The 10,469-nt window shown below is 39.0% G+C and overlaps 1 protein-coding gene across 1 annotated transcript; it reads right to left on the bottom strand.

The window, feature by feature from the left end:
- Window positions 1–7,670: 7,670 nt before the first annotated feature.
- Window positions 7,671–8,295, bottom strand: LOC106372974. Its single transcript, XM_013813220.1, has 2 exons — window positions 8,227–8,295; window positions 7,671–7,970 (listed from the first exon to the last, which is right to left on the bottom strand). Exons 1-2 carry the CDS (start codon window positions 8,293–8,295, stop codon window positions 7,671–7,673), a joined length of 369 nt encoding a protein of 122 aa, XP_013668674.1.
- Between the last annotated feature and the right edge of the window lie 2,174 nt (window positions 8,296–10,469).

Below are 10,469 nucleotides of genomic sequence, written 5' to 3'. Positions count from 1 at the left end.
CCAGACTTGAGAAGCAAAGAAGAAAAAGAAGAGAGAAGAAGACCGTTGAGTATTTTAAACAATAAATATTTTATTGTATTGTGTATAGAGGCAACTTGCCTTTATAAGACTTGGATCTAGATCCACAATTTGAATTTAAAGGGAATAGAGTTTCTCTCAGATCTACTTTTTTTTTTCTCTCTCTCTCTCTCTGTGTGTTCTTCAATGTTCTTCATCTACATCTCTTTATCCTCACATTCTTTCATGGTATCAGAGCAAGTAAGCTCCTGAGATTCATTCTTCTCTACTCTATTCTCTTTACTTCCACAAATCTCTGATTTTCCCTTTCTATTTTTGGTAAAGTTCATCCTGTTCTTGAGTTGTTCTTCATTCCCAGAAAAAAAAAAAATGGAAAACTCATACACTGATGTCTTTAATTCCGTGTCTATTCCGGTTACCCTCAAGGGAACCAACTACTTACTGTGGTCTAGACTTGTCAAAACCGCTCTTAGAGGCAGAGGTCTTTGGGAGTATGTTGTTGACGGCAAAGACACCTAGAAGACCATCCTAGGAGAGGATGGTAAAGAAGTTGTTGTTGCGGCTGAACGAGGTGGAAAGAGAAGTCAGAAGGATCTCATGGTCCTTTCCATCATTCAAAATAGTCTTGAAACCTCTATCTTGGAAGCTTACTCCTACTGTGAAACTTCCAAGGAGCTGTGGGATACTCTCCAGAAGGTATATGGAAATATATCTAACATCAGTAGGGTGTTTGAAGTCAAGAGGGCTATCAACACTCTCAGTCAAGAGGACACTGAATTTTCCAAGCATTTTGGGAAGTTCAGATCGTTGTGGGCCGAGTTAGAGATGCTAAGACCGGCCAGTCTTGATCCGGATGTACTTAATGAGAGAAAGGAGCAAGACAAGGTCTTTGCTTTGTTGTTCACTCTCAACCCGGGTTATAGTGATCTAATCAAACACATTCTAAGAAGTGAGAAGCTTCCATCACTTGAGGAGCTTTGTGCTCAGATTCAAAAGGAGCAAGGCTCAGTGGGACTCTTTGGTGGCAAAGGAGACCTTATCATAGCTAACAAGGCTGAAGGAAATGAGCACAAACATGAGGGCGTAGCTAACAAGGGGTATTACAAGCCAGAAGACAAGAAAGTGTGGGTGTGTGACCATTGCAAGAAAAAAGGTCACGGCAAAGACAAATGTTGGATCCTTCACCCACACCTCAAGCCTCGGAAGTTCAGGATACCTTACTCTAATGCAAGGGGGAATTTCTCTGGTGAAATGGGCGAGCCATCTACTCCTCGTCCCATGAACTCGGTTGCGGTTGGAGAAGGGAAGACCTTGGGATTCAGTGGCTGTTCTATCATGAGGACTACCCAAGATGAGACAATCAAGAGGTCTGACCTTGATGCTCTCATCAAAGCCCTCAAGGAGAACTCTGGTAACACATTTGGTTTATTTTTGAATGCCTCTTATAAACTGTCCAATGCTCTTGTTACAACCTTGAATGCATCTGATAGCTTTAAGCCAGTAGTTATTGATTCTGGAGCTTCTCACCACATGATTAGTGATGCTAGGTTAATCAGTAATGTTAAGCCTGCCTAAGGCAATGTTATGATTGCAAATGGCGACAACATACCAATAAAAGGTGTAGGAAACTTGAAACTATTTGAGAAAGATACTAAAGCATTTTATATGCCATCTTTTGCATCTAATCTATTATCTGTCAAGAAGGTTGCCACTAATCTTAACTGCAAGGTTATTTTTAGTCCTAATGATGTCGTATTTCAGGATATTGAGACTCTTAAGATGATCGGAAAGGGTGTTACAAAAGGGGACTTGTACCTGCTTGAAGACACCACGACTAGATCATGTTTACCTTATGCTTTTAGTTCAATCCCTGTCTTAGAAAATGATGTATTGTGGCATGCTAGGTTAGGCCATCCCCATTCTAGAGCACTGAACCTGTTATTGCCTAATGTTTATTTCAAAAATGATGGATGCGAAGCATGTATTCTTGGCAAACATTGCAAGACTTTGTTTTCCAAGTCATCTACTATCTATGAGAAATGCTTTGATCTTATACACTCTGATGTCTGGACTGCACCATGCACTTCTAGGGAAAATCATAGATATTTTGTCACCTTCATAGACCAGAAATCTAAATACACATGACTGACTATGATACCATCTAAAGATAGAGTACTAGATGCATTTATAAACTTCCACAGCTACATAACTAATCAGTTCAATGTTAAGATCAAAGCATTCAGGTCAGATAATGGAGGGGAATATACAAGCACAGCTTTCAAATCCCACTTGGCCAAGCATGGAATAAGCCATCAAACCAGCTGCCCTTACACTCCACAACAAAATGGTGTAGCTGAGAGGAAAAACCGACATCTGATGGAAGTGGCCAGGTCCATGATGTTCTACACCAACATGCCTAAGAGGTTCTGGAGTGATGCAGTCATGACAGCATGCTATCTCATCAACCGAACTCCAACAAGAGTCCTTGATGATGCCACACCTTATGAGGTATTGAACAAAAGAAAACCATCTATTGACCATTTACGGGCATTTGGGTGCTTGTGCTATGTATTGCAAACAGGTGATCATATGAACAAACTTGAGGCCAGAAGCACAAAGGCAGTGTTCATTGGGTATTCTACCACTCAAAAAGGTTACAAATGCTACTCTCCAGAGACAAGAAGAGTCTTAGTATTCAGAGAGGTCAAGTTTGTGGAATCTAGAGGCTATTATGAGGAGAAGAGTTGGGACAATCTCAAGGATCTATCTCAAGGGGCCTCAGATAGGGCAAACAACCTACGGATTATCATGGAGAGCCTAGGTATCATCATGACACCAAATGAAAGAACTACTGGTTCAGCAAATAGTTTAGATCAAGCCAATGGTATGGATGCGGCTGAAGAGGCTTCTCATCCTAATCCTGAAGGGGAATCAAGAGGATTCGTCTACTGGTCAAGAGGAACCACACATGGGTCAAGAGGATCCGCAGACTACTGATCAAGAGCAAGAGGTTCATGATCAGGATGAAAGTCAACAACAAGAGGAATCAGATCAACAAAATGAAGTTGAAGCTGAGATTGTTGGAGAGGTCCAGCCGCTTAGGAGAAGCACAAGGGTGAGAAAGCGTCCATCAAATTGGAAGTATTTCAACAGTCAAGCAGTAGCCCATCCCACTCAAGCAACTTGCTCCCTTGCTTACTATCCAAGAGATCATCAAGCCTTCATCACCAATATAGATCAAGAGTATATTCCGAGGACCTATGAGGAGACAATGGAGATAAAGGAATGGAGAGACTCAGTAGATGATGAGGTCAGTGCCATGATCCGAAATGGAACTTGGTTTGAGAGTGAGCTCCCCAAAGGCAAGAAGGCTGTCACAAGCATGTTACTATTCACTATCAAGTACTTGGCTAATGGGCAACCAGAAAGAAAAAAAACCAGACTTGTTGCAAGAGGCTACACTCAAGTCTATGGTGAAGATTACCTTGACACCTTTGCACCAGTAGCTAAGCTTCACACGATACGGATTGTACTCTCATTGGCTGTGAACTTAGAATGGGATCTGTGGCAAATGGATGTCAAGAATGCTTTTCTACAAGGAGAGTTAGAAGATGAGGTCTACATGAGACCACCACCTGGTATGGAACACCTTACCAAACCAGGAAATGTATTGAGGCTGAAGAAAGCCATCTATGGTTTGAAACAATCACCAAGAGCGTGGTACCACAAACTAAGCACCACACTCAATGGAAGAGGTTTTGTCAAGTCTGAAGCTGATCATACCCTATTCACCCTCACTAGCCAGCAAGGAATCATTGTCATTCTCATCTATGTTGATGACATTATCATCATAGGCAGTGACAACGAAGGGATCATCTCGACCAAAGCGTTCCTTAAGGCTTCATTTGATATCAAGGACTTGGGAGAGCTCAAATACTTCCTAGGGATCGAGATGTGTAGGTCTAAGGAAGGGTTGTTTCTATCTCAAAGGAAATACACCCTTGACTTACTAAATGAGGCTGGAGATCTTGGTGGAAGAGCTGCCAAAACACCTGTAGAGGAAGGATACAAAGTGATGCGTGAGGGGGAGATTGAAGACAAGTCATGTGAAGATGTAAAGCACTATAGGAGGATGGTGGGAAAACTCATTTATCTTACCATTACCCGACCAGATGTATGCTTTGCAGTAAACCAAGTAAGCCAACACATGCAAGCTCCCAAGGTACACCACTGGAACATGGTTGAGAGGATTCTCAGGTACCTAAGAGAGGCACCAGGCCAAGGAGTATGGATGGGATGCAATAGAAGCACTGAGATTGTTGGGTATGGGTACTGTGATGCGGATTGGGCAGGAGATCGAGTTGATAGGAGATCAACTACTGGATATTGTACTTTCATTGGAGGCAATTTGGTAACATGGAAGAGCAAGAAGCAGAAGGTGGTGTCTTGTTCAAGTGCTGAGGCAGAATATAGAGCTATGAGGAAGCTCACAAGCGAGTTGATCTGGATCAAGGGACTTCTTAAGGACTTGGGAATTGAAGTTACAACGCCAATCACGATGCATTGTGATAACCAGGCTGCTATACACATTGCTAGCAACTCAGTCTTCCATGAAAGGACCAAACATATAGAGGTAGATTGCCACAAAGTGAGACAAGTCGTGGAGCAGAAGATCATATTGTCGTGCTACACAAGGAGTGAAGATCAGCTAGCTGATATCTTCACCAAGGCAACAAGCACTAAGGTATGTGAGTTCATTCATCCAAAATTGGGACTCACAGACCTATCATGTCAATGATCTCTCCTTCATGAAGTGTTCTACTATTTTTCCTTGATTTGGGTTTTCTCCCAAAGGGTTTTACCTAGTTGAGGTTTTAATGAGGGAATACTTCATGGCTTCCAAGCTTGACTTGTTTCACATGGTCAAGCTTGAGGGGGAGTGTTGACATGAAGCAGAATTAAGCAGCTAGAGTTGAGAATTAAGCTGCCAGACTTGAAAATACTTATAAGGTTTTATAAGGTCTTATAAAGGTTTTATAAGGTTTTATAAGGTTTTATAAAGGTTTTATAAGGCTTTATAAGAAGCACCAGACTTGAGTTTAGAAGCAGAAGACCAGACTTGAGAAGCAAAGAAGAAGAAGAAGAGAGAAGAAGACCGTTGAGTATTTTAAACAATAAATATTTTATTGTATTGTGTATAGACTTGGATCTAGATCCACAATTTGAATTTAAAAGTAATAGAGTTTCTCTCAGATCTACTTTCTTTCTCTCTCTCTCTGTTCTTCAATGTTTTTCATCTACATCTCTTTATCCTCACATTCTTTCAATTTTCTCGGGGAGTTTGGAGCCCGTGACCCTTACCCGGAGGAGATAGCGAGCCTGTTTGGAGATAAAGTGTTGGGGAACCAAAGCACTGAGCACAAGATTCTCATTCCTAATGCCTCTGTTCTCTCTCTCCCTCTCGCAGCTCCAATGCTCTCCTGTTTCGCCTTCACAGACTCTGTTATCTGCCGATGATGCCAGAAAGCTCCTCCATAAGGTTACTTTTCTCGTATATATATCCTTTTAGCTATTTCTTTCTGATGAACTAGGGTTTATATTTTCGGCTATTATCAATTTAACATGCATGTATGTCATAGCTTGTTACTAATATTCAAGTGAAGTTGTATGCTCTTAATAAATGATAAGCCTTGTGTTCATCTAGGTTCTACTTGATCTTTCTCAAATTACAATCATTGTGTAGATACTATTAAATATCCTATAAACGTGTAAAACCATGATTTGATTCACTGTGACCACTCTAATGATGTGCTATCTCAAATATATTTATTATTATTATCTAAACGTTTTCAGATTTTGGGATGGAGTATAGTGGAGGATGAAGCAGGCGGTCTGAAAATAAGGTGCATGTGCAAGGTGAGGGATTTTGGGTACGGTGTTGAACTCATCAATAGGATCCATAAGGTTGCTGAAGCTTCTGTTCATTTCCCTTCTCTCCATTTGGAAAGTCATACCCAAGTTAGAGCTGACTATCTATCACGTCCATTGGCACATCTTCTTTAAAACAACCAAACAAACATTCTTGTACATTTAGGGGCGTGTATTGAATTGAGGATTTTAACGTGTTTTGGTTTTTCTTTAAAATCTCCTGTTATTCAACTAATGATTTCTATTTTTTTTTTCAAATCCTGAGTTATTGAATATGACATTTATCTAAAGTAGCTTAAAATCACTTGTAGTTTACTGTTATTCAATTAACAATTTACCAAAAGTAAATCAAATCTACTGTTATTCAATGATAAACAATTTTGAAAGGAAAACTTTATGAAATGGATTTGAAACTAAGGGGGTGTATTGAAATGTGGATTTTAAAAGTTTGGGTGGATTTGAAAAAATATTGGAGTTTGAAGAGATTTGGATTAAATCCCATTTATATGGGTGGGATTTAAAAAAAGGAAAAAAGATTTGGATAGGATTTTTTTTAAATTTCAGAGTACTTGAGATCATTTGATCTTAAATTTCAGAGTACTTTTGAAAGTCCAATTATTTTAAAACATGAAGTAATCACTATTTTTTCCAACATAGTAAAAACATGAAATTTCAATATTTTGTCTTCTTCCTTCGTTTGTGAGAACGAGAGAGAGGAAACAGAGTATTTCTCTCTCTCCATAGAATGTATAACGAAGCATGAAAGAGTAATCTCAGTATGAAGGACATATTCTTGTTTGGTGAGGGATTAGTCAACCAGACCACCGCGTCATCAAACAACATAGGAGGAGAGATATTAGCACGAGAAGTGAAGAAGGATCAGACCTGATGACTATAAGGGCAGTCAAAGTAGAGGTTCTGTCGAGTTTCACCAGCAGCATTGCAGAGGAGGCATGTCGAAGGTACTGCCATACCCCAAGTGATGAGACGGTCCCTTGTATGAAGTCTGTTACGCGTAGCGAGTGTCCCATGCGTGAAACGCATGTTTAGGTATTGAACCAGAGAACCAAATAGCCTTGTACCATGGTACTGGGGTGCCTTGATTGTTGAGGTGATTCCATGCATCCTTAATTGAGAAGGTTGATGATGGTGGCTTGTCGCCAATCTTGGGTTATTGTATCCGCAGGAGGGAGACTGTCCTTGAGGAATACAATGGTAAGGTGCCTGGGCCGGAGTCTTGAGATGCACCAGTTTCCATTTACCAAAGCGTTTTGTACAATTGCATTTTCTGGAATACCAGAGACCCTTGGAGCAGTGATATCCAATAAAGGTCCAAGAGAGGTCCAGTTATCCTTCAAAATCTGCAAGTAATACGAGAACCAATATCACAGTAGATAAAAAGCCGAACTATTGATTGAAGTTTGTAGATACTCTTCCATATCCAACTTCCTGAGGTTGACTCATCGAGGTCCCAAAAGCAAGAAGATCCAATGGCATATTACATAATCAATTCGTCTTCTACTTCTTCCAATTCAATCTCTGCAACAAGTTTGAACAGCAGTCTCTTGACAATATTCAAGAAAGCTCCAGAGCTTACTAAAAGCAAATATAATAGATCAAAATTGTTTATCAAAAAACCAAATTCATAAACCACAACATGAAAGATAAATTTAAAAACATAGTGGCAAAGATAACTTCTAAAAACAACGTAAACTGTTGCTGCATCAAGATCCCATATGCATAGCATCTGTCCACATGGTTGCTGCTATATTTGCTCTCGAATTATTAGCATTCACTCTTTGTTGTTCTTGAGTGCCATTTTGAACATCATCATCCATGTTCTCATCTTCACCTATTTCTTGAACATCACTTTCATTATCATCAGCGACAACAACTTCTTCAGGAAACACGTCTGAACGACATTCTTTACGAAGATAATTATGTAAAACAACACATGCAAGAACTAACTCTGCTTGTGTTTTATACGGAAATGGTGGAGCAGATTTGAAGATGAGGAATCTTGACTTAAAGATGCCAAAAATTCTCTCAAAATTTTTATCCACTAAGAACATATATAAATTCTAAATCAAAATTGCATGCAGCTAAAACATTTTGTGATAGTTTTCCTTTTCGATTGCGGTAGCTAGATGAATCCTTTCCACTTATCATCGCAAGAATATGTGTTCCATCAATAGCTCCTACACAATCCTAATAAAATATAGAAGCATGTAAATATTTTTGCTGTATTTAAAAAATACATAAGAGAAGAACTACATGTACCTTAAAATAAGGATACAATCGTGTGCTATCTCTTATCTTTGGAGGCACTGTTGTTTCAGGCTTGGCCATGTAACTTGGAGCAAGTGCGTTTAACACTTTCAGAATTGTATGAAAACTCGTACTTTCCTATGTAAAATATAATTATGCCATTGTAGGAGAAAACAAGAAGATAGTGTCGTATATAAATAAATAAAATTAGACCATTGTAGGAAAAACCGAAAACAAAAACATTCTGATATAAAGAACAAAAATCATAACAATTCTGCAAAGAAGAAACAAAACCATAGCTAAAAAAAATAATAAAAACTCAACTTTAAAGAATAAAAAACTCCAAGATGACGAACTATCTTTAGAACTCCGATCATGTTACTTCAGCCACTTGGTTTACGAAGATTTCTTTTAATCCTATGGAGAAGAGCTTACAAAACTGATAGGATTCGAGCATCAATCATCTCTTTTATTTGTCAAAGTGAGTATTCTTTTTCATCACTTTTGCTTACTGGGGAATGTGTAGTTTCAGATTGGTTTCAGTATTTTGTTTAGTTTTCATGAATTTGGATGATGTTTGTCTTTGAATATTGTTCCTTTTATGGGAGATTCAAAAGACGTAAAAGGTAAAGGTCAATACCACTCATGTTCTGGACCTGAGCACAAGTTGTTATTGAGGTTACTAGTGGATGCAATCAATCAAGGTTTCGTGATGCCAGCGGCAAATTCAACAAACTGATGGTCGAATCCAGAATACTAACAACGCTACAACAACAAGTTGGATCTAAAAAAACCTACGGTCAGTATAAAAATATGATGAAAATCTTGAAGGGTAGGTACCAAGGGTTTGCAGATTTTATTCGTTGTAGTTCTGGTTTTGGGTGGGACTCTGAAACGAAAAAATTCACAGCAGATGATGAAGTATGGTGAATTGACATTTTCCTTTCTGTTTTTTTTCTTTCTGAGGTTAGCTTTTCTCCACCATTCCGCTTCAAACAAGCCTAGTTGGAGGATATGTATTGGTGAAACATTATTTTCATTAAATATTTTCTCATTTCTTCTCTTCCAAATGTACTACAAGATCCAAGGGAAGATGTCAATTTATGGTTCTGAATAAGCCACTTTTTCCTCCGAGACAGGAAATTCTGAAAAAGGTACCAATAGTCTGATAAAGCCCAAACCTTCAACGCAGAGGGACATTCAAAAACAAGATGATTTATAGCTTCCTATGGATCACTACATCTAGGAAAGCTCATATCGGTACCCAAATGGTTAAAAGCAAGTCTTTTTGTCGTCATAATACATCCTCTGAGAGGTTGCCACATGAAGTGTTTCATCTTTCCCAAAGCCCGAACACTCCACACATGGCTATGTAGACCAGTGATACTCGGTTGAACAAACTGAGTTTGAGCACTCTTTCATAGCAAATCATACCTGGATTTTAACTGAGCAAAATCCAGATTTTCTATGATTCCATTTGTAACCATCCATGAACCACATATTACTAGGTCTCAGTCCGAGGATAAGAGGAATGTCCTCAGTATATAATTAATCATGTAAGAGAGAAGTGTTCCAATCCCTGATATTACGCCTAATAAAGGAATGAACGGAGAGTTTTGGGTGTATGTATGTCACTCGGTCGGAGGCCCTTAGTGGCCGTGCCTCTGTGTATGGGATCCAAGGTTCGTATCATACACTTGTGATGAGGCATTCCCCGATAGTATTTCCAAAGGCATGACTGGTTGTAGTAGCGTCCTCTAAGTACTCGAGAAGTAGTGAGTTTGGAAACTGTATTAATCTCGATAGTTGTTTCGCTAGTTACACCACATTAAAACTCTGAAAATTTAGAAATCCAAGCCCTCCCTGATCCTGTGGGACACAAAATTTATCCCAAAAATATTCAATGGAAGCCTCAATTATTTTGTCTTGAGCTCTACCAGAAATATGAGATTGTACTTTTAGTTTATCCACAATGCCTTTTGATAGCAAGAAACACGACATAATGAAAGTCAGAACTGCTTGGGCCACATATTTTATTTGCACCTCCCTGCCTTCCTTCGAAAGTAATTAATATACCATGGATTTTACCATTTTTATGTCATAGTATATGTCTTTTTAGTGTTTTTACTATGTGTTTTGAGTCGTTTTGGTATTTTTGTGTGTTATAGAGGGTCTAGGTACGTTTTTGACAACTTTGGAGATTCTATAGCTATTTGAGGGGCAGAACTGTGCAGAGGCGTCAAAAGTATAGCAAC

Source organism: Brassica napus, chromosome C9 (assembly GCF_020379485.1).
Source record: "Brassica napus cultivar Da-Ae chromosome C9, Da-Ae, whole genome shotgun sequence".
Lineage (NCBI taxonomy): Eukaryota > Viridiplantae > Streptophyta > Magnoliopsida > Brassicales > Brassicaceae > Brassica > Brassica napus.
Note: the sequence above shows the minus strand (reverse complement) of the source record. Positions and strands in the feature narration are given on the sequence as shown.